Source organism: Labeo rohita, chromosome 14 (assembly GCF_022985175.1).
Source record: "Labeo rohita strain BAU-BD-2019 chromosome 14, IGBB_LRoh.1.0, whole genome shotgun sequence".
NCBI classification, from domain to species: Eukaryota; Metazoa; Chordata; class Actinopteri; order Cypriniformes; family Cyprinidae; genus Labeo; species Labeo rohita.
In genome coordinates, this window is record NC_066882.1 from 24,813,093 (window position 1) to 24,838,201 (window position 25,109).

At 33.9% G+C, this 25,109-nt stretch overlaps 3 protein-coding genes across 4 annotated transcripts in view; 1 reads left to right on the top strand and 2 right to left on the bottom strand.

Moving 5' to 3' along the window:
* il21 (interleukin 21) overlaps positions 1 to 8,853 on the bottom strand; it is a 23,415-nt gene extending 14,562 nt beyond the window's left edge. The window contains exon 1 of the mRNA XM_051127206.1: positions 8,794 to 8,853. The gene's annotated coding sequence lies outside the window, so the exon portion shown is untranslated. The remainder of the gene's footprint in view (positions 1 to 8,793) is intronic.
* Positions 8,082 to 25,109, top strand: part of bbs12 (Bardet-Biedl syndrome 12) — a 20,399-nt gene continuing 3,371 nt past the window's right edge. The window contains exon 1 of one of the 2 annotated variants that reach the window (XM_051127193.1): positions 8,082 to 9,035. The gene's annotated coding sequence lies outside the window, so the exon portion shown is untranslated. Of the gene's footprint in view, positions 9,036 to 23,180; positions 23,224 to 25,109 lie in introns of those variants that run through there. The other variant, XM_051127194.1, reaches the window with a different exon arrangement.
* cetn4 (centrin 4) lies at positions 16,690 to 23,003 on the bottom strand. Its single transcript, XM_051127210.1, has 5 exons — positions 22,872 to 23,003; positions 21,743 to 21,898; positions 19,483 to 19,611; positions 18,247 to 18,384; positions 16,690 to 17,994 (listed from the first exon to the last, which is right to left on the bottom strand). The coding sequence occupies exons 1-5, from the start codon at positions 22,872 to 22,874 to the stop codon at positions 17,905 to 17,907; spliced, it is 516 nt and encodes a 171-aa protein (XP_050983167.1). The 5' UTR covers positions 22,875 to 23,003; the 3' UTR covers positions 16,690 to 17,904.

The window sequence follows — 25,109 nt, forward strand, 5'->3', positions numbered from 1 at the left end:
AATTGCAAGACCCATGATTCATTTTTTACAGTAACTGTGCAGTACGGTTTCATGGCTTTTTATGAATAATAAACACCCGTAACGTTGTCAGTCCTAGAGACCCTCCATGATTATCAAGCTTTACATTAAATTAAATTTCAAAAGGGATGTTTATACATATACTATATATTGGTATATAGCGGTCAATGTGATATCCAGACCATTTTCTTTTTGATCATTTCAGTGAATTCAGTTAGTTCAGCAATTAAAACCATTCTAGTCAACAGGACTGTTTTTACAACAGAAATATTGCAAGCTTTGTAAAATGTGACTCTGGACCACAAAACCAGTCTTAGGGTGCTTTCACACCTGTAGATCGATTGCTTTGTTCCGAAACGGGTTAAAATTATTACAGTGTTGTTTTTTATTCATGGTGCGGTTCGCTTTCACACAGCAAAGTTTCTAAATGGACCAAATGTGTTAATACAAGTCACGTGCGAATAAACTGTCCTCTCACTGGTCAAAGTTCCGGGATTCCGCTCAGCTCTCACCTGTTAGGATGGAACAACAAAAACTTTACAGGCTTTTTTTTTTAGGTATGGTTATATTAATTTATAATTTTGAGTCCAGGATTCGTCAGGAAAACATTTTTAAAACACACCTCCTACAAACAAAGCAATAAGACGGCATAAAATGAAAAGGCGCGCTTTGATTTTGAATGGCGCAGACAGACACAGGTTCATTTTAAGCGGTATTAGCAAAACAACAAAGCTACTGCTGTTCATGGAACTGTAATTACCCATTATACAGTGTGATAAAGCCTGGTTCGTTGGTCCATTGGATCGGATTGTTTTCTCACTACAACCGAAGCGCTCCAGTGTTCGTTTGAAAGCGTACCGAGACCACCTCTTTAAGGAGGTCTCGGTACGCTTCTTTGGTCCGCTTTTGGTGCGCATTCGAGTGCGCCTGCTACATTCACACCTGCCCAAATGAACCGCACCAAGAGGGAAAACAAACTCTAGTGCGATTCAACTGAACTAAATGACGCAGGTGTGAAAACACCCTTAAGTCGCTGGGGTTTATTTGTAGCAATAGCCAAAAATACATTGTATGGGTCAAAATTATTGATTTTTCTTTTATGCCAAAAATCATTAGGAAATTATGTAAAGATCATGTTCTATGAAGATATTTTGTAAAATTCCTACTGTAAATATGTGACCCTGGACCACAAAACCAGTCATAAGGCTTTATACACCATGTGGAAGCTGAATAAACAAGCTTTCTATTGATGTATGGTTTGTTAGGATAGGAAAATATTTGGCCGAGATACGACTGTTTGAATATATGTAATCTGAGGGTGCAAAAAAATCAAAATATTGAGAAAATCACCTTTAAAGTTGTCCAAATGAAGCTCTTACTAATGCATATTTCTAATCAAAAATTAAGTTTTGATATACTTACAGTAGGAATTTTACTAAATATCTTCATGGAACATGATCTTTACTTAATTTCCTAATGATTTTTGGCATAAAAGAAAAATCTATAATTTTGACACAAACAATGTATTTTTGGCTATTGCTACAAATATACCCCAGTGACTTCAGACTGATTTTGTGGTCCATGGTCACATATATCAAAACTTAATTCTTGATTAGTAATATGCATTAGTAAGAGCTTCGTTTGGACAACTTTAAAGGTGATTTTCTCAATATTTTTTTGCACCCTCAGATTCCAGATGTTTAAATAGTTGTATCTCGACCAAATGTTGTTCTATCCTAACAAACCATACATCAATGGAAACCTTATTTATTCAGCTTTCAGATGATGTATAAAGCTCAATTTCAAAAAATGGACCCTTATGACTGGTTTTGTGGTCCAGGGTCACAAATATGTTTTCGTCCGTGAATTATTTTTCCGTCAGTTTACTTTGATATACTGAATCTTCAAACCAGACTTTTTCTACTTTTTGATTTGGCTGACATGTACAGCTGTCCTGTTCAAAGGGATTTTATACATGTGCTACTGTATAAACACTCATTTAGACCTAATTCATACACTTATACACACATAGGTACACTTTTAAAAATAAAGATGCTTCACGGTGCCATAGAAGAACCTTTTTTGACTAAATGGTTCCATAAAGAAGCTTTAACATCTAAGAGAAGCTTTCTGTTCTTTGTGGTGAAAGAAGGATTATAAAAAGGTAAGAAAGAGATGGTTCCTTAAAGTTCCTTTAAGAGTGTATGTCAACATACAGCTGTTGTAAAATGTGTCTGAATTCACATAAAAAGGTACACTACCAGTCAAAAGTTTTTGAACAGTAAGATTTTTAATGTTTCTTAAAGAAGTCTCTTCTGCTTACCAAGGTTGCATTTATTTGATCAAAAGTACAGCAAAACCAATCAAATTTTGAAATATTTTTACTACTTAAAATAACTTTTTTCTATTTAAATATATTTTAAAATGAAATATATTCTGTGATCAAAGCTACATTTTTAGCATCATTACTCCAGTCTTCAGTGTCACATGATCCTTCAGAAATCATTCTAATATGCCAATTATGCTGATTCATTTATTATTATTTTCTGATAAATAGAAAGATCCAAAGATAAGCATTCATCTGAAATAAAAAGCTTTTGAAACATTATACACTATACCATTCAAAAACTTGGAGTCAGTATTTTTGTACTTTTATTTAGCAAGGAAAATAATTAGTGAGGCTTTAAATTGAAAGTGATGATAAAGATATTTAAATGGTTACAAAAGATTTCCATTTCAGATAAATGCTGTTCTTCCGAACTTTCTATTCATCAAAGGAACCTGAAAAAAAATCTGCTCAGCTGTTTTCAACATAAAAAAATAATAATGTTTTTTGAGCAGCAAAATATCAAAATCAAATAACATCAAAATATTAGAATGATTTCTGAAGGATCATGTGACTGCAATAATGATGCTAAAAAGTCAGCTTTAAAAAATCACAGGAATAAATTACATTTGAAAACATATTAAGGCTTGGTGAACAGAAGAGACTTCTTTTAAAAACATTAAAAATCTTACTGTTCAAAAACTTTTGACTGGTAGTGTATATGTTCTATATCATGTTCTATATCTATATCCATTGTATGCATACTTCAAAATATTGCAGATAGTAGTATGTCATCCATACATTTTGACTACTGTAGAATGAATACTGTGAATCATACTATACTCTTTTTGAATCATACTACACTATTTTTGTTGTTGTTGTTTTTGGATACTGGCACCATTCTGATAACATGTGCTTTTCATTCTGGAATCATTTCTTAAAAATGCAGCATGAATGAATGTGTAACATTTATGAAAATGTATTTTAAGTCCTATTAATTTAATTTAGTACAGCTGTAGAAGATTTTAGTCACATCTCCTTCATTTGACAGATTTTTTCATACTCTTTACATTACTATAAAATAAGGTCAAGTCAAATCACCGTTATTTATGTAGTGGTTTGTACAATACGGATTGTGTTAAAGCAGCTTTACAGTGTTAAACAGGAAAACTGTGAGTCGGTAATGCATAACTAAACATGCATGACAGATATTGATGTGTTATGTTGATATGCAAGGTACTAAATGTGTATTATATATTTTACAAAAAGTGTTATTTATTAGTAGTTTAAATTAAACTGCTCAACAGAACATTCATTCACCTAGATTCAAAAACAAAACAAAGATACTGTAATTAATGTCATGTTACTCTTTTATTAATTGTTGTATATCTCTGGAGGAACAAACATTGAAGGCATTTTTGTACAGTTGCCCTGTCCCTGCTCTAAATTCAGTGTAAAGACACAACTTATGTCAAAAATTATGTCTGCTCTGATCCACATCAGCCCTTGGTATCAAAGCATACAGTTCTACGTAGCATAATACCTGCAAAATCACTGTATAAATGCGTTTATGACCACCTCTGAGCAGCATTAAACAGACTGTGTAAAGATACTTTTTTAAAAGTTATATTTATGGGCTTTTTATGCCTTTAATGAGAGAGAGAAAAATTGAGAGCTGACAGGAAAGCATGGTTCGGCAAAGGACCTCAAGATGGGAATTGAACTCGGGTCACCTGTGAGCCCAGTTGCGTTGTATGTCGATGCATTAACCCCAAGGCTTTCGGCGCCGACAACTGTGTAAAGACACTTAAATGCCACTTCAGAAGTGCTTTCCATTGCACTTTAAATTTGGCATAAAATGACTCAACTTGGTTTAAGTGACAGCTTAAATTCTTAGTTAAAATAATAATCACAATATACTAGATGATGTTAATTCATGTCAATTCATGATCATGTGTTGACGTTGCCATAGACAATAAAAGACAATAACATACAGACTTCTATGACAATGAAAATTGGAAAAAGAACTGAGAGTTGTTATATATATATATATATATATACATATATATATATATATATATATATATATATATATATGAAGAGTTCGGATGCAAAACCAGCTAAATCCATCTGACGTATTTCTTTAAAATGAGCATTTCTTTCTGGCTACTTTGTATGGGTTTCTTTGTAAGTACTGGTACTTCTGACTGGGCTGAGGCTGGAATTTAGCGAGTTTGAAGTAAAAGTATTTGGTGGACATATACTATGTGTCAGGAGCATTCACTCAGTATCATTATCTCATTTTTGACCGAGATGGCTTTTAGCTGGTTTTGCATCTGAACTCTTCATATATATATATATATATATATATATGTATATATATATGTATATGTATATATATAGTAAAATCAGCAGCTGTGTTTCAAACCATAGTAAAATTACCACATACTGTGGGCCTACTACTAGTGCATCTTAACACCGTAATTAACGCTCCCTCATTTGTTCTTTGGTTCGTGACCCACAAATCGATCAAACCTATCCATGATGAGTGTATCAGTTTAAATAAATTATACATTTCACATATTTCAACAGGGCATCTTAATTATTATTTATTATGAATTTATTAAATAACCAGCTTAAGAAGAATAATTCAAAATACAAATAAGTTTTGCTTCGATTCCTCTGATCTCAGTTTCTTTCTTTGTGTCCTAAAGGCGTGAAGCTAAGACTCAAGGAATAAAAATAAAAAATAAGAATCAATGTCTAAATCAAAACGAACCGGGAACCATTTAGGTTTGTGATATTTACGGCAGTCAGTTTGCTGACTAGTTTTTTTTTTTTATTTTAATCAGATAATAATATTAATGTTCCAAAAACATAATATCTTCTACTCAAAAACCCAGTGATTGGGTTGTTTTGACCCAGTGGTGAAGTTAAATGTTTAACCCAGCCTTCTGGGTAGTTTTATTAATATACTCATTTATTGAACATATTAATAAATGTTAATTTACAATCTATTTTGGGTTCATTTTAAGCAAGAAATATAGTAGTAATTTTGTTTACACTTTAAAATAAGGTGTTATTTGTTAACATTGGTTAATTAACTAACATGAGTAAACAATGAACAGTACATTTATTACAATATTTATTTATCTTTGTTAATGTTAGTTAATAAAAACATGTTCGTTGTTTGCTCATGTTAGTTCAGAGTGCATTAACTAATGTTAAAAAACAACTTGTGATTTTAATAATGCATTAGTAAATGCTGAAATTCACATGAACTAAGATTAATAAATGTAGAAGTATTGTTCAATCTTCATGTTAACTACTAATTAACTAATGTTAACCGTTAACCGTAACTTTTAAGCAATAACTGAGTTATGTTTATGTAAAAATACATAAACATTTAACCCAACCACTGGATCAAAACAACCCAATCACTTGATTTGTCCATATTTCACTTTGCGCTGGGTTGTTTTTAAGTGTAAAGTTAATCAACTGTAAGGCAGTGACATGTTGGAAGCATAATCAATTCAACATTGTATTTATTTACTTTCAAACATGCATGTTATTTCAAAACAGAAATATTTAATAAATCACCAGAGTGAAAGCATCAAATTGGAACTACACTAAATACAACTGGAAAACCATTACTTATATTACCTAAATCACCATATTCTTTATATTAAAATGTCCCATCAAGTAATTCTGGGAGTCTGGCAACTCAAAAAGTCCCTAAGTTATTAATTTTAGTCATTTTGTCACTTGTTTTAGTACATTCGCAGATGTTTTTCATTAAAAAAACTGTCCAAGTGACTGAAAGAACACCACTGACCTAGAGACCAAAATACATCCAAACTAATACAAGATTAACTTAGGATAACTATTTTCACAACTTTATAACATTTATAACCATCTCAACATTCTGTAAAATCTTAGATCACTTTTAGAGACTAAAATGTTTAGATGAGTTATGTGAAGGGTGATTTAAGGTTATTATGTGAGTATTTCAGGTTGTTCATCACGTGAACCATATTGTTGCATTTTCTGTTCTATACGTGGGCCTTTTTCTATACATTAGCATGCAGCTCGCTGTGCCCCGAGAGTTGCATTTGAGAGTAGGTTGAGAGTTGACTGTAAATTTTCTCTTTTTCACTTTCTCTCTCTCTAGCGCATCAGACACGCAGACACAACAACCTCCGGTGCCGCAATGGATCCAAACCAAAGCCAGCTGAAGGCAGCAGCGGACCAAAGCGGCTGATATTGGGGGCATGTGTGAGGACACAGGTGAATCAGTTTTCCGGCTTATTCAGACTGAGAGCGAGAGGCATGTCGATTTTGCGGATATTACGGTAAGCGCACAGGAAGACAGGGCGATGTGGGCGGGGGACGGCCAATCTGGCTGTGTGTGCGCTGGGAATAGAGCCACTGTATGTTTACGCTTTGCTATGGAGCGTGCGGCTCCTTGTGTCCTACTTCTCTTTTTGCTGATTTTGGTGCCATGTTGAAGTGATAAATGTGTGGTCATGATATTTAAATCACTACTTGACTTTTTAAAGAAGGAACACTTTTTTGACTATGCTGAAATATCACACGTACAAAAGGGCATCCCAGTGCACCTTACATAATTCACTAGAATTATTACCTAAAAAAATCACTCATTCACTCTTAATATTAAAAGAACTTATTTATTTACTTAAAATATCACATGCACAAAAGGGCAACCCAGTGTACCTTACATAATACATAATTAGGTTACATAAACCTAAATAATCACCAATTCACTCATTATATGAAATAGGGGTTAAGATTTCCATATTCTGTTAAACAGGTCTCGTTGCTTCCGGTTTTACTCCAGATGCCTTCAAAGTAGATACCAAAGATGATCTTAACCAATGTCCATCACATATGTAGATTGAGATATAACAGTTTTTTATTTTTATTATTTTTACTAACATTTATATATAAATATCGAATAAAACGTAAACAATAAAAACAGCTAGCTAGTTTAACTGATTACCTTAAAAGGCAATTGATATCAGCATTATTTCTGCAACAAGCGGAAGCGATGAGACCTGTTTTCCATGTTTGATCAGGTGACGTTCGACATGTACCCGATTAAATTAATAAACAAATTAATTAACTAATTTATTTACTGACATATCAATTGCACAAAAGGGCATCCCAGTGCATGTTACATAATTCACTGGAATTATTACCTAAAATAATTATTAATTCACTATTTATATTAATGTGTGTGTGTGTATATATATATATATATATATATATATATAGAATTTATTATTATTTATTTACTTACTGAAATATCACATGTACAAAAAGGCAACCCAGTACACCTTACATAATTCACCAGAATTATTACCTAAAAATTACTAATTCACTATTTATATTAAAATAAATATATATATAACATATATTATATTTTTTTATTTACTTATTTACTGAAATATTACATGCACAAAAGGGCACCCCAGTGCACCTCACATAATTCATTAGAATTATTACTTAGAAATTTCGCTAATTCACTATTTATATTCAAATAAAATTTATTTATTGATTTATTTATTTACTGAAATATCACATGCACAAAAGGGCATCCCAGTGCACCTTACATAATTCACTAGAATTATTCACAAAAACGTATGTGTATGTATGTTTATATATATATATATATATATATTTATATATATCTCAAGCAATCACAAGAATTATTATTACACAATGACAATTTAAAAAATAAAAAAAAAATTACATTGCTAAGTTACCTAAATTACAGTAAAACGGATGTGAACTATAGTATGTATATAAACAATTACATTACATTTATTATTTAATTTAAATAAATGAATTATGATTTGAACAAGCAATAACATGAATATTTCATCTATATGAACATTTATGTCTTAAATCATAAATGCACTGTAGACACTCAAGAAATCACAAAGATTTTGTCTTAGTATCATGCTAATTAAAAGTAAATATGCTGTTTACATAAGCAATCATGTTGCAACAGTGATGCAATAATGTTGCTGGCCGACCAGCTAAGCTGCTTTCTCTGTCATTGTTTTAAGAAAACGTTTGATGTGTACAGGTGACGTAGATTTTCCTTCTCTCAGGTACTGTAATTCCACTGTACTGTAAGTCTCAAATGCTTCAGTAAGCAAGTCACGCCCTTTCTGTTTCCAACAGGTACATCTACGCATCAATATTTTCACTGCAAATTAACATTTTAACCAAATAAACAGTTTAAAACACATACTGACTATAGAGTACATACATGGCACTGAATAAATTATAACACAAGTAAATCAGCTCAAACATCAATTTCAGTGACTGACTCATCCTTTTATATTTAATCTGTGCTATTTTTACTCAACAGCATGCCAAAACAAGCAGCAGAAAGCAAGAAAACAGTCACGTTTACATACCAGTCGATGCCGTGAGCCTGAGCTCTTCACAGTGCAATCGCTTTGCTGTCTGACAGAAAACTAAAGGGGTCTCGCACTCAATTATCACTATATTTATCATATCTGAAACAGTGACATTTCCTTGGCATTTAGGGGTTAACAGATCGCCGCTTCTGAAAACAACATTGTCATGGAAACGCAGTGATTTAGAAGAAACAAGACACAGTTTCCTGTCCAGAGGCCCATATGTGGGAGTATTATTTGTGAGTTCAAAGCTAATTTTCCTATAAGAGCGGGGCACAAGATCATGCAGGGTACGCTGTTTGCGCTTTTAAAGGTTATTCGGCAGTTAAACAGTTAATTTGGGGAAAAAACGGGGTCAGTGCACTTCAAAAAAAGTACTGTGGCCTTAGCATGGTATTGAATGATTACAAAAAAAGCACAACATATGTACCACAATTGTTTATGAGTACAGTGTTCATTTAGTGACACTATGGTATAATCATATGATACTGTCATTTTATCATGGTACTGGTACTATTTTAATGTATCATTATACAAAAATATCCCTTTTATGAGGGAATACCACGATTTTAAAGGGTAAAACATGTTTTTTTTTTTGTCTTGGTAATGTACAATAAAGAATAAGTGTTCAGTTTCAGTATTTTTTGGTACATGGTACCATTTTGGTAAATGTACAGGGTATGAATAGATTTCTAGGTTTTGTTTGAAAGTTGTGATGATTCATTTAAATGATTCAAAATTGTGAAACAAATGTACTATTTCACAATTTTGGGAACAAATACATTCCTGACATACTGTTTTAGTTCTGGTTACAGTAAAAGTACATCAATCTGTTGCTGTTTTCTTGTTTGTGATTCATATAGTTTGAAGAGAAAACGTTCAATCCGTTAATAAGCAGTTAAAGTGGATTAAAACATCCGTTGCACTAAAAAAGGTTATAGATGGACCCATTCCGGCCTGTTATCAAACGCCCATCAGTCGTGCAATCCGACCTTCAGATACGGAGGCAGCGACGAAATTTTGGCACCTTGACGCAAATTGCGTTACCGTTTCCTACTTTCCATTTAGAATTTTTAGTGTCTGAAACTTGTAAACAAACTTTCACCTTGATGCAAGCAGATCCGCCGACGCCTTTGACGGCCTGGAAAAATAACTGTGACTGAAATCCTGTTTATGCACTTTTAAATTATTTTTGGCTTCTGGAAAATCTCACTTTAGTTGGTCGCGGTGAAGATTTGTCGGCCTGTATTAGGGGTCGGGTAGTGCAGTGAGTCTTTGCGGCTTCACTTTTAGACAGAAAGAGCAAAATCACTTTTACTGATACCTTAGTCATCAGGGTTTGCGTTCAGTCATTTCATTAAGCAATCATTCATTTCTATAACAGAGGTTGAGTCATACTGGTGGTATGATGGTCTTTAAAGTTTCTGCTCTCACAGGCCTTTGAACGAGTTTAACATCTAAACAGACACACCATAGACATCTATTGTTGTTAAATAAAGTGATTTTTTAATATCTTATAATGATCTATGGGTGATATGGCAAAAATATCACTATTAAATATCATTAGCAACTAATATAAATAAAACGTTCTTAAGCTCAAAGAAACAAATGACTAAGAATACTACGAATACTACAGAAATTTAATAAAGTAATCAAATGTAAACACTGTATGGATGAAATACATACTGATTTTATTACAAAATATGATTCTGTCAAGTACTGATTTTCTCTTTTTCTTTTGTTGTTTGATTAGGGGAACAACGGGTATTGAGACTTGTATGGCTTAAGTAGTAGAAAACCCATGAAAGATTTACATTATTTAAAAAATCCATGTTGTTTTGTACATAGTTTGAACTATGGTGGCATCATTATTTCGGTGATGTCGAATGGTTGCACTCTGTGAGCTACTGGTGCTACCTCTTGGTATTTTGTACCACAACACAACTCGGTAAATAATATACTGTTATGATGAGCACAGCTACTGAAAGAGCTTACAGGTGGCTTTACATCCTGTCAGGATGGCATCTAGCGTTTCTTGTCTCTGCCATTTGTAAGCTCTTTCAGTAGCTGTGGTCAACTAAAAGCCTCAAAGGCATCAGGACTAAAGTGGAGAGAACAAAGCTTTAGAAATCTTTAGGGTCTTTAGGAAGTTTCTTTCACAAGCATCTTCCCATTCTTTTCTCCTCTTCTTATCTCTAGGAAAGCAGCGAAGACTTACATCGCTTCTCTTGTTCTCTTTCGACTGAAAATTACAACTAAAAGCCACACAGTGTGGCATTTTATCAGTATTTTCCGAGTTGTGCTTCGATAAAAATAGCAACAGGTAGCGGCAGTAGCTCACTGAGTGCAACCATTTCACATCACTAAAATAACGGCGCCCCCATAGTCCAAAATATGTATAAAACAATGTGGATTTTTTTAACTGACGTAAATCTTTCATGGGTTTTCTACTACATATTTTAGTAAGAGACATCATTTACATTATATTAAGCCACACAAGTCTTAAAGGAGTACTCCACTTCCAGAACAATTCACAAATAATTTACTCACCCCCTTGTCATCCAACATGTTTATGTCTTTCTGTCTTCAGTCGTAAAGAAATTATGTTTTTTTAAGGAAAGCATTTCAGGATTTTTCTCCATATAATGGACTTCATTGGTGCCCTGATTTTGAACTTCCAAAATGTAGTGTAAATGCAGCTTCAAAGGGCTCTAAACAATCCCAGCCGAGGAAGAAGGGTCTTATCTAGCGGAACGATCGGTCATTTTTTTCGGAAAATAAAAATGTGTTTACTTTTTAAGCACAAAAGCTCGTGTAGCACAGGCTCTGGGATGCGCGTTTACATACTATTGAATCACGTCGGAAGGTCACGTGGACATAAGTGGAACTACAGGATGACCTTCAAACGCTGGAACTACAGACCCAGTGTTTACAAAGCGAATGCGCAAAGACTAAGAAAGTGCAAGTAAGTCAAACGCTGTTTACAAAGAAAAAGGTACAACGATGTCGGACGATTCTGAAGCTGTAGGAGAAAATAAGATTTTTATTTTGAGCCGGAGTACAGACGGTAGATTCGATTGTGGTGATTCGAAGACGTGATTCGTAATAGTGATGGGAAGTTCGGATCATTTTACCGACTCTGACCTTTGAGTCTCATTCAGCAAAATGGACAATTTTTTTTTTTTGAGACATTTCGTTCATTTTAGCAAAATCAGCATCATGTGACAGCCCCATAAGATGAATGAATGAGTCGAAAAACCCGAAGACTCGAAACAGGTGAACTAATTCCAGCACAGAACCTAATAGCATGTTGCGCATGCGCGACTGAACGAGTCACTCCCCGAGACGACACGTTCTTCCCAAGTCACATTAAAGATTCGTTCAAAATGAAGGAATCGTTCAAGAACGTGCATCCCAGAGCCTGTGCTACATGAGCTTTTGTGCTTAAAAAGTATACAAATTGTTGTGTTTCGAAAACAATGACCGATCGTTTCACTAGATAAGACCCTTCTTCCTAGGCTGGGATCGTTTAGAGCTCTTTGAAGCCGCATTTAAACTACATTTTGGGGTTCCCTTTTTTGTGTGTATTTGACTGTTTAGCCACACACCCTAAAACCGGGCTCACACTACAGGATTTTTAGCCCGATTTTACCCCGATTTTCCCCTCCCGAGAATCGGAGCAAAAATCTTGTCGAGCACCTGGATCGGTCCCGATGTTCGGCACGGATTATCTGGTAATGTGAGACGTTCACAGATCGAATCTTGCATCTCCCGATCTGCTCTCACACAAATCGGGGCCGCCCCAGTCATATCAAACATGTTTGATATTCAGGATTTTAAGTCGGGATGATCACGGCTATGTTTACTTCAGTACTTTCACAACAGCCAATGCGCGACCGCAAAACAGCTGCTCTACGGTCCATTAGATAGTGGAGATGGAGGAAACAGCTTATGTTTTTGCAGTAACACTGTCTGTATAATATGTTGAAAACATACCACAACCGCACGGAGTAAGGAAAGTTCTGGAGTGAAATCTTCTCAGTTTTGAACATACCAGGTGAGTGCATAAAGCTGCTAGCAAGCCAGCTAACATATGTAAACATAGTTGCTGAAATGACGATCTGTTGCATAAGATCACATGAGGCGCTCCCGCCAGCATGGGAGTCTTAATAATATCTTGTAGTGTGTGATGCGCCACAGTTTTCAAATCTTGTAGTGTGTGCATGTTTAAGATTTCAGGGAAGATAATCTGCAAAGATTCTCCTTATGTGTGTGCTGCAACCAGATTTCATAATCGGTTAGGATTTTAAAAATCTTGCAGTGTGAGCCAGGCTTAACCCAACATATACTTTGCATGTCTACATTCCTCTCAGTCTCTTTCTTAGTCCTGTCAGTTTGTCATTACTGGATTCGGTTCTTCCCCCACCTTCAAACGGACACAAACGTGACATATTTGCACACAATCTCTACAGTTTGTTTGAAACAGATTTTGGACGTCGTCATGATCACCAACCCCACTATAGAATTTGCATGTTAATATTTACAGATAGCATAATTGGTTGTATTTTCTCCCACTGCTCATTTTTTAGGGTTAACATTTAGATAAAATCACATTAAATCACACTACCTCAAATTATATGGTTTATTAAGGAAAGTGGTCACAAATCTACAAACAACATAAGCACCTTAAAAGAGAAGTTCACTTCCAGAACAAAAATGTACAGATAATTTACTTACCCCCTTGTCATCCTAAATGTTTGTGTCTTTCTTTCTTCAGTTGATAAGGAATTATGTTTCTTGAGGACAAACATTCAGGAATTATCTCCATATAATGGACTTCTATGGTGCCTCCAAGTTTGAATTTCCAAAATGTAGTTTAAATGCAGCTTCAAATGGCTCTAAACGATCCCAGCCGAGGAAGAAGAGTCTTATCTAGCAAAAACAATCGGTCATTTTGTAAACAAACTGACAATTTATATACTTTTTAACCTACAACGCTTGTCTTGTCTAAGTCTGCATAAACTTTTTTTCCAGTTCAATACGTACAAGACAGTTAGGGTATGTCAAAAAACTCCCATCTCGTTTTCTTCCCCATCAAAATCTTCCTACATCGCTGCAGAAGTTCCGACCCAGTCTTTGCAAAGTGAACATGCAAAAAGATCAAACACCCTTTACAAAAAAATGGTAAAATAGTGAAAGGACGATTTTGACATTGAAGACGAAAACGAGATGGGAGTTTTTCGACATATCCTAACTGTATTGTCCCGGATTACACAGACCACGCGTGCGCATCACAGAGACGAGACAAAACAAGCATTTGAGGTTAGAAAGTATATAAATTGTCAGTTTGTTTAAAAAAATGACATATTGTTTTACTAGATAAGACCCTTCTTCCTTGGCTGGGATCATTTAGAACCATTTGAAACTGCATTTAAACTACATTTTGGAAGTTCAAACTTGGGGGCACCATTGAAGTCCACTATATGGAGAAAATACCTGAAATGTTTTCCTCAAGGAACATAATTTCTTATTGACTGAAGAAAGAAAGACTCGAACATTTACACTGTAAAAAACAATTTGTTGTGTCAACTTAAAATAATTTGTAACCTGGCTGCCTTAAAATTTAACTGTTAAATTATACTAAGTGACAACTTAGATATTTGAGTTGAGTCAACTTAAAATTTTAAGGCAGCTGGGTTGCTTACCCATCTGTTAAGTTTAGCAAACACAAATATCTAAGTTGTTACTTAGTACAACTTAACATTTCAAGTTAACTAAACTTATTTTAAGGCAGCAGGGTAACATTATTTTAAGCTGACTCAACAAATTGTGTTTTTTATTTTTTACAGTGTAGGATGACAAGGGGGTGAGTAAATTATCTGTAAATTTTTGTTCTGGAAGTGAACTTCTTTAAACTTTACAGCAAATTTTTCACACATGCACATGCAGGTTCGTTTGACATTTTCTGAAAAATATACATCTAAATATATAACTAGAAAAGCAAATTGATTAATCGCAATTAAACGCATCCAAAATACATATTGTGTTTACATAATGTATGTGTGTGTACCAGGGCCATTTCCTTCGAGGAGGCAAGGGAGGCAGTGTCAAAATAAAAATTCATAGTACAAAAATAAAACAATGCAAATATTACAAAATATGACTTTAAAATCTGTTTTACTAAAGAAACATTGTTCAAAAGCGACATCATCAGGTAAAATTACAGCGGCAGACTGCATCACTCTTGCCTTCCCTAAGTCCATTGAGTTTTAACAAACCTCCTAAAGCATGCAGTGAGTTTGGTGGGGGGTAATTGAGAATGAATGGGGAAAAGTCATGTTAGAGGAGGCAGTGCGTATTAATATTGTGATATTGTGATTGTCAAACTTAACAACTCAACCCCGTTACATCAAATAAAGATAGAAAACTATTACTTGTGAAAATGATCTTTGATATTTTAACAATATACGTTTTCTTAATGTCATGCATGTAATGTGCTCACCTGTTTTTAACTACATTTAGAGCATTAGCCATTTAGAGCAAAAAATCACAAACCCATCACACTGAACCCTGTTACTTATTTGATTATAACGGGGTTGTGAGATGTTATATCTAGTCATTTAAATGAATTATTACATTTGATCAAGAGTCTTATACCACATGTATGTTGAATGTAGTAATGTCCATGTTAAAGCTTTAAAAAACAACTATTTATATGTTAAGATGTATTTGTCTCTTCAACCCCCGTTACCCTAGTCTCAACCCCATCACACCTACATTTTTTTAAATTATTTTTTAAGTTTATGAAAAAATAATTGAATGTTTGTTGAACTCATAAGAATATCATAAGAATACTGACTTTATTTTAAATTCTGAAGTCAAGCTGCTTCTTTGATCAAAAATGATGAGGTTTGCTTTCACAAAAAGTTCAATTTCAGGCTTTAGTATAGCAAAAGTGTGAGATTTTATGTAACTTTTATATTTGCAAATATTTAATTAGTGTGAGGGACATCTGATTAATGGGAAAATGTTGATTTCATTACAAATACTTTTTATAATCATATTCAGCGAGCTCCCATAGTGTCTGTAACGAGGCTGAAGACTAATAGTGCCCATATCTTAAAATAATGACCAATAATAATAGGGATTTGATGCCTGAGATGGGAAAATATGTTTTTCTGGAAGTTAAATATGTCATTAATGTTGTGGGGTGTTCAGAAAAGTAATACATTTTAATAAAAAATCTAAAAATGTGTAAGTCCAAATCCTACCGGTTTTGTGGAATGACTCAAGTAAGCAACTCACACACTTAGATATCACCACTTTGTTACATCATAATAAGACTTCAGATGGCCTGAAAACATAATCTTCTTTTTTTTTTTTTAAGTATGCAATCAGCTCGTTGAAATTAAAGGTAGGCCTACATCTGCGCATCTGTGACCAGTGTTTACCGAGCTCTGATGACTGTCGATCCAAAAATAAGTTTATTATGAAATAGAACAGCTTAACATCATTTTATAATTAAATAAATAATTGTTTAAATAAAATATATTGTTTAAATTGTTACTGCCTTGAATTATTATTTTTAGAATAAATGTAAAATGCTTAAAAACATTAAACTGATGAGATTTATACTTGGTTTTAATAAATATAATAGCCTGTTATTTACATTGTTAATGAGAAAGTACAATATAGATTTTTATTCTGGTAGTGTAAGTAATTTTTAACCAAGAAAATATAACTGGGACATGAGCAAAAAAAAAAAAAAAAAAAAAAAAAGATGTGAGGACTTTTACTTCTCATTACAGAACAGCACTGCACCCCACTGGTGTGTACTGTGTGTATGTGTGTGTATTTATATATACATAGAAACTGACACAGTACACACACATATATTATGTAAACACAAACATTTATTTTGGATGCAATTAATCACAATTAATCGATTTGACAGCTTCAGTATTTACATTTAAATCCTACCTTAACTCAGACTTTAAATGAAAAATCAGTGATAATTCATTCACCTTTTGGAACAAAAGATTTTGTAAAGAATGTTAGTAACTGAACTGTTTCGGTTCCCATTGACTTCCATGGCATGGACAAAAAAATGGGAATTGAAACTGTTTGGTTAACAACATATAGAAATAATCTTATTTCATGTTTAGCAGAAATGAATGCACACAGGTTTAGAACAACATGAGGGTGAATAGACGATGACAGAATTTGTATTACTGCATGGGCGGATGAGCACTTTAACAAACCCTTTTTTTAACGACTTCTTAAAATGTCAGTTTTTCTGGTTTTAGTGTATTCGTGGGAAAGTTAAAAAATCCAACGCATGTCGAGGTGTTTCCCAGTTCAACACTCACTCTCGATTTGACCTTTATTTCATCTTAAACTAAAATGCAAATATCACAGTCAACTCGTGTTATATTTGGTTTTTAACGGATGTTGTCAATCGCTGGCTGAAAATTTATCTATCTATCTATCTATCTATCTATCTATCTATCTGTCTGTCTATCTGTCTATCTATCAGCCCGCAATGTTCTTTTAAAATTTGAAAGCAATACATTAATTAATTTTAAAAAAAATAATAACAATCGTAAATATGAGCAAAATCTCGTAAGATTACCCTCTATAAGTCACAATGGGTACTGCATGGATTTATTATCATATACACTCCTGTTTTTTTTTTAAGTATTATTTTAACATTATTTGGCTCAGTACTTTCTAGTGTAAAAAGGATATTCCCTATATGCAAAATATTTTATTTGAGTTTTATATGAATGCTGTTTATGTGATTTTATTAGAAAAAAGTTGCTGAAGACCAAGAAGAGTATATTTTTTTATGGGCAAACACTTGGCGATTTCCACTTTAAGCCTCGAAACTCAAAAGGATATCCTACATTTTTATATATTCGTAAATATTGTGTACACTTCTGGAGACAGACCACACAAATGCAAATACATTTTTATTTAATACTGTACAAAATATGTATAGATTAAAACGTTTTTACAACCTTGTAAAAAAAGAAAAGAAGGCAACACAAAACAACACTAAGTTCTTTAAGAGGCTTATAGATATAATAGCTTTCATGAAGGAGGGATTTAGTACAGACTGGTCTTTTTCATTATCCGTAGAAACTCCTGCTCATTAATCTCTCCGTCACCGTCTCTGTCGGCCTCGTCGATCATTTCCTGTTCCAAAAAAAAAAAACCCGAGACACAATGATGTTACGAAACAATAGTCAAAAACATGTTGTTATAGTGCAGTGTTTCCTAACGGTGTCAGCTGTTGCTCCGTGATGAGGGATCTTATCTGATCTTATGTCATCCACTACCCACTGACTAACCAGCCAGTTTCTTAGGAGAGACAGATTCGTCTGTGAGGTTTTACACACAGGAACGTCCTCTTTCTGCGTATTTCCCCACATCTGGAACCAGACGCACCTGTAACTCCTCGTCCGTGAGGTTCTCCCCGAGCTCTTTCGCCACCCGCTTGAGATTTTTGAAAGAGATTTTGCCGGTGCAGTCGTCATCGAATAGCCTGAAAGCCTTCAGGATTTCTTCTTTCGAGTCCTTCTCACTCTGTTGTGAAAAATAAATGACACAGCTAAACTCAGTGTGGGAGTGGACATTATGACCACAATCACAGTTTGAGTAACTTTATATACAGCGTCAAAACTTTTATTTTTGCTGGGAATTTAAACAAATAAACATTTGGCTATTTGTTTATTACAAATAAACATTTGGCTATAGTGGTAAACACTATTTATCTATTAAATCTATTATTGCTTTAAGTAATTTATAAATACTAGGCATTTCATTTTATTTGATTGCTTTCTGTTTTTATTTTGAACGTAACCAAATTTCAGATTCTTCATAAAAAATAACTGACAAGGCACTATTTTTTTCACCATTTCAAAATCTGTGAATTCTGCAACATTTTTTTTTTTTTTTTTTACTGAAACAACATTGAGTTATTTTATTGTTTATTACCTGTTAATGTCATTATTATTTTCCTTATATATACAGTATAACCAAAATTTCAGTATGAGTAATATATTTGATTTTAATTTTTGCCAGCAATTTAAACAGATGAACATTTTATATATTACATAACCATGTAGTTAAGATTATTTTTGGATAATATATTGAATACTTTACAAATAAAGAATATGGTAACACTTTACAATGAGGTTGATTAGTTAACATTAGTTAATTACATTAGTTAACATTAACTAAAAATGGACGATACTTCTACTGCATTTATTAATCTTAATTTCAGCATTTACTAATGCATTATTACAATCACAAGTTATGTTTGTTAACATTAGTTAATGCACTATGGACTAACATGAACAATAAACGACTATTTTTATTAACTAACATTAACAAAGATAAGTAAATAGTGTAATAAATATATTCTTCATTGTTCTTCATTGGTTAATCCATTAACCAATGTTTACAAATGACAACTTATTGTAAAGTGTTACCAAAAATACTTTATAAAATGGTTAGTCTTGCTGTTTAATAACACCACTTGACAGAAAATTCCTTATAATCTAGATACATTTCTTTTTTGATATTTTATTGATGTAATTTTCCATGCAAACATCTTAGGTTCGTGACAGTGGCTAGATAGTTGTTCGATTGGTTGTGTCATCATTCAGTTGGCAGACTTACCATTTTCTGTGTCATCATAGAAAGGAAATCATTGAAGCTGATTACACCTGATCCTTCTTTATCAATATCAGCAATCATCTTTTTAATCTCTTCTTTCTTCGGCTCAAACCCCAGAGCTCGCATAGCAACCTATGGCAACAAGTCAATTACTCTGTTAGTACCATTACTCTGATACCAGTGTCTTTGGACACATATTTGAATGGATTCACATTATTAACATGTTTAAACCTTTAAAGGGATAGACAATAGCAACTAAATTAGGCTGCTGTCCCTTTAAAACCAAATGCATGGATGCAGTGTATTAAAGGAGAAGTCCACTTCCAGAACAACAATTTACAAATAATGTACTCACCCCCTTGTCATCCAAGATGTTCATGTCTTTCTTTCTTCAGTCGTGAAGAAATTATGTTTTTTGAGGAAAACATTTCTGCATTTTTCCCAATATAATGGACTGATGAGGTGCCCCGATTTTGAACTTCCAAAATGCAGTTTAAATGCGGCTTCAAACAATCCCAAATGCGGTTGTAAACAATCCCAGCCAAGGTCTTATGTAGCGTAACGATTGTTATTTTAATAAAAATAATACAGTTTATATACTTTTTAATGCCAAATGCTCGTCTTGTCTTACTCTGCCTGGACTGTTTTTGTTCCTGTTCATGACAGTTAGGGTATGTCGAAAAACTCCCATCTCATGTTCTCCCTCAACTTCAAAATCGCCCTATATCGCTTTTTTGTTAAGGGTGTTTGATCTTTTTTGCATGTTCACTTTGCAAAGCCTGGGTCGAAACTTCTGCAGTGAAGTAGGATGATTTTGAAATGATTTTGAAGTTGAGGGAGAAAATACAGTTGGAATTTTTCGACATACCCGAACTGTCATGAAGCAGAATACACAGAGAAGGAACAGCAAGGGATTTTTTAAAATTTAAATAACCGATCGTTTCGCTGGATAACCCTTCTTCCTCGGCTGGGCTCATTTACAACTGCATTTGGGATCGTTTGAAGCTGCATTTAAACTGCATTTTGGAAGTTCAAAATCGGGGCACCACAGCAGTCCATTATATGGGGAAAAATGCTGAAATGTTTTCCTCAAAAAAACATAATTTCTTTTACGACTGAAGACAGAAAGACATGAACATTGTGGATGAGAAGGAGGTTAGTGAATTATTTGTAAATTGATGTTCTGGAAGTCGAGTTCTCCTTTAATGCACATCTGATATTCTCCCAACTATTTACATTTACCTAAGACGTAACCGAATGTGTGTTTACACGAATACTGTTCAAAATGGACAATTCGATATCATTTTGCGCGCATTTTGCCTTTCATGCGATGCAAAAGAGTACTCGTGTGCTGTGTGAGAGATGCTGCTTCGGTGTCTGTGCTCAGAAAACCGAACCTAATTGAGTTCTCTTTTTCCTCATCAAATTTATCCATATGTCTGCTCTTCTCTTACTCCCATATATTGACATTTTTAATTGTTTAATTTTTTTAACACTTTATGAGACGGGCAGCAAAAGTATGCCAACTTATGTCCTGCCGGATAGATCAATAGGCTGTGTTACACTCACTAACCTCACTAACATTTTTGTCTCGTTTTTATTTGTCGCTGAAAATGTTAATAAATTTTCATCATAGTTTTTGTCATTCAAAACAAGTTTTTGTTTTGTTATGGTCTTGTTTTTGTCGGTGTCCAACCGGTAAAAAGCTCTTGGATTTCATCAAAAATATCTTAATTTGTGTTCTGAAGATAAACGAAGGTCTTATGAGTTTGAAACAACACAAGGGAGAGTAATTAATTACAGAATTTTCATTTTTGGGTGAACTATTACTTTAACTCTCTAGGCAAAACACTACAGGCAAATAAACAATGGTTTGTTCATATATCATTTGCTTGATTTTATGAGAATAACAAATGAGAATAAATGAGAAAATTACACACACACACACACACACACACACACACACATATATATATATATATATGTGTGTGTGTGTGTGTGTAATTTTGGTTAATACATTATTCTCATTTGTATTAAAAATATAATAACAGTCTATTTAAAGTAATAAAATCCTTGTTAATGATAGTTACTGCTTATACTTATAACCTTAGGGTCATGGCAAATTCATTAGCTACCAGTAGGTACAGAGAATTAGTCACTCAGATGGGATTTTAAGATTAGGTCATTCCTAGGTTAAGTTTAGATGCTGTCCAGGCCTTTGTCTAATATAACATTAGGGCTCCAGGTCTCAAAGGCTTTTTACCTTCAGTTCCTTTACATCTATGTTTCCAGACCCGTCTGTGTCAAACAGATCGAACGCCTCTTTGATCTCCTGCCTCTGTTCTTCCGTCAGTTCTGGTTTGGGGCCTGCTCTCTTCCGCTGGTTCGTGGTGGCACTGGGTTTCCTGAAGCTGGAAGCCTTGAAAAAAAAAAAACAGAAAGAGCGATTCAGCCATGCTTCCACCAGGGGGTGTTGTAGCATGGTTTTCTTATACTGTATGTTTTATAAATGCTTCTGTATGAGCTCTCAATGCACTGGAGCTACTCAAGCACCACCTCCCTCATTTCCATGCTGCACACAGAAAAGTAAAAAATAACTAAATGTACAAATGTATAAATTAGTAATTATTGAAATACGTACATTTGGGAATACATAAATACAAGAATAAATGTATGCATAAATAAACATAAAGTAAAGAATAAAAATAAAGTTTAAAATAAACAGAAAATAAGGTGAAAAGTAATACAAAAAATGTTAATATGAATTGTATTTGTTTTATCAAGTCATTTATTTCTTTATTTATTTTCCTATTATTTATATTTATTTTCTGCAGATTTTGGTCCTTCATATTCTTACTGTTTATTGAGTTTTGTTTCAAATAATTACATAAAAATCTCAAATTTAGATTATGAACTAAACTAAAAATATTATTCTTGTGCTATTTTGCTCCTGCAACAATGCCTCTTTCTTCTGCGAGGATAAACAAAGTTTACTTAATTAAATCGCATGTTTACATAAATTATTCACAGGTTAATCTGTATTTGCTGAGAGATTTTACGAGCTGGATTAGTTTCATAATCACATACGTAGATTTACAAAACTCCAGTTAATTAATTAGACTCAAGCAAGCGCATTTACTGTAAAGAACAAAGAATAAGTGTCTATGTTTACCTCAATAAAAGTGTTTATCCATTGTATAAATTAAAGAAGCGTATTGTTTTTGGCCTTTTATCTCAACAAATGAAGCTAATGACTGTCTCTGCTGGTTTCCATAACAATAACGCCTACAAGCTAACAGCTTAGCCTAACAAACACCGTAAAAACTCTTATTTAGTTTCTGCTAACGTGAATTCATTCACAAAGTTTTAAAAGTAACTTAATCTGTACTTACCATCTCAAAAGTTTAAGCAGAATCAAACTACAGCTTTGCAGCTTGCGTGAAATGTTAGTAAACAACAGTAGGAAATGCTGTCAATGTCGTTGGTTTCCTTGAGCGCGTTTGGACGGGCGTGGCTTCCGAATGATTGACAGCAGATTGATCCAATAGCAGGTGTCGCCTCTCTTTCTAGTAGGTATTCTACCAATCAAACATGAGCGGGCGGGATATGTTAGATGTTATTGACGGTTTGGTTCGTTTGGCGTCCGTCACTTAGCAACGAGCCTGCAGCAAGCCTCTGGTAATCCAGCGCGCATGCGCACTTCAGAATGTGGACCCAGCAGCACAATGCAGCTCAGCGGTCAAGGTTTGTAGCTTCGGTTTGTTTTAGACATTGTATACGCTAGAGTTAGTACATACGACTCGAATTTGACTTGACATTTGATCCCAATGACACCCAGACGGTTTGAATTTTGTGAGTTTTGTTTTGCCCGCATAAATTATAAAAGAAGCTAATTTGCTAATAAGACTGCATAAGCTCGACTGTTATCTCATACAGAGAGTCGGTTTACTCGTTTTTATCTAATATAAGAGCATTTGATGCCTTTGCCAACTTAATTTATGCATACTTCATGCATTTAAACTAAATGCAACAATCTGTGGGAAAAGTGTGTGGCAGCATCCACATCATCCATCTATTTATTAAATATTAAATAGGGCCTCAAAGACATATTATTGATCTTACTGCGCTGACACTGACGGATGAGAACACAAAAATGTGTACATTGAGCTTAAAAATAGCACTTCAACGAATTTTGAAACTTAAAAACTGACTTTCCTGTTTATTTTATTCTTTTTGTTTATAAGAAAAAAATCTGAATTGTATAAAGTGCTATATTAATGCGACTTGACTACATTTTCTCAATGTCAGATTAAAGTGTTAATGTTAAACATTAAAAAAAAAAATGTATATGGTTAATTGCATTTTATTTAGGGGTCGACTGATTATTGGCGCTGATATTAAAGATTTTTATGGTTATCCATATTGGTTGTTTTCAAAACCAATTTGCCGCTAAAGTCATTTAAAAGCATTTAAAGAAAGTTTTTTTGTCAGAGCCTTTGTTTTTCTTAATTGTGACATGCATTTTAATTTTTAAAGAACATATATATCAGTTCAAAATACAGTGCCCTCCACTAATATTGGCACCCTTGGTAAATATGAGCAAAGGTGGCTGTAAGAATAAATCTGCATTGTTTATCCTTTTAATCTTTTATTCAAAAAATTCACAATATTCTAACCTATCATTTAAGTAAAACCATGGAAAGCCGGGGAAAAATCTCTTTATGAAATAAATGTTTTTCTGTAGTTCATGTTGACCACAATTATTGGCACCCAATTATTGCAATGTCCTTTATTCAAGATAACAGCTCTGTGTTTTCTTCTTTAATGCCTGAAGAGTTTGGAGAACACCTGACAAGAGATCAGAGACCATTCCTTCATACAGAAACTCTTCAGATCCTTCAGTTTCCCAGCTCCATGCTGGTGCTTCTTCTCTTCAGTTCACCTCACGCATTTTCTATAGGGTTGAGGTTAGGCAACTGGGACGGCCATGGCAGAAGCTTCATTTTATGCTCAGTGACACATTTTTGTGTTGATTTTGATGTTTGATTTGGATCACTGTCCTGATGGAAGATCCAACCACAGCTCATTATAGAACTTCTAACAGATGCAGTCAGGTTTACATTTTTATCTGTTGGTATTTGCTAGAATCCATGATGCCATGTATCTGAACAAGATGTCCAGGACCTCTGGCAGGAAAATAAGCCCACAACATTAAAGATCCAGCAGTATATTTAACCGTGGGCATGGGGTACTTTTTGTACCAAACCTATCTTGAGTGTTTGCTGCCAGAAAGCTCTTTTTTTTTAGTTTCATCTGACCACAGAAGCCATTCCCATTTAAAATTCAATTTGTGTCTAACAACTGAATATGCTGGAGTTTGTTATTGGATGAGCAAGGAGGATTTTTCTTAAAACCCTCCTAAACAACATGTGGTGACGTAGGGGCTGTTTGAATGTTTTTTTTTAGTCTTTTGGCCCCAAGACTCGACTAATCTCTGCAGTTCTCCTACTGTGATCCTTGGAGAATCTTTGGACACTTAAACTCTCCTCTTCACCATGCATTAGGACGATATAGACACACGTCCTTTTCCAGGCAGATTTGTAACATCTTTAGTTTAATTTGAATTCTTA

Bases quoted from the DNA above. Each gene is read 5' to 3' on its own strand.
- cetn4 (XM_051127210.1), bottom strand. The intron at 19,612-21,742 runs GTAAAAAGCCTT...TTGTTGCCATAG, and splicing joins TAGATGTAAAGGAACTGAAG to GTTGCTATGCGAGCTCTGGG. The intron at 18,385-19,482 runs GTAAGTCTGCCA...TTTTCACAACAG, and splicing joins CTATGATGACACAGAAAATG to AGTGAGAAGGACTCGAAAGA.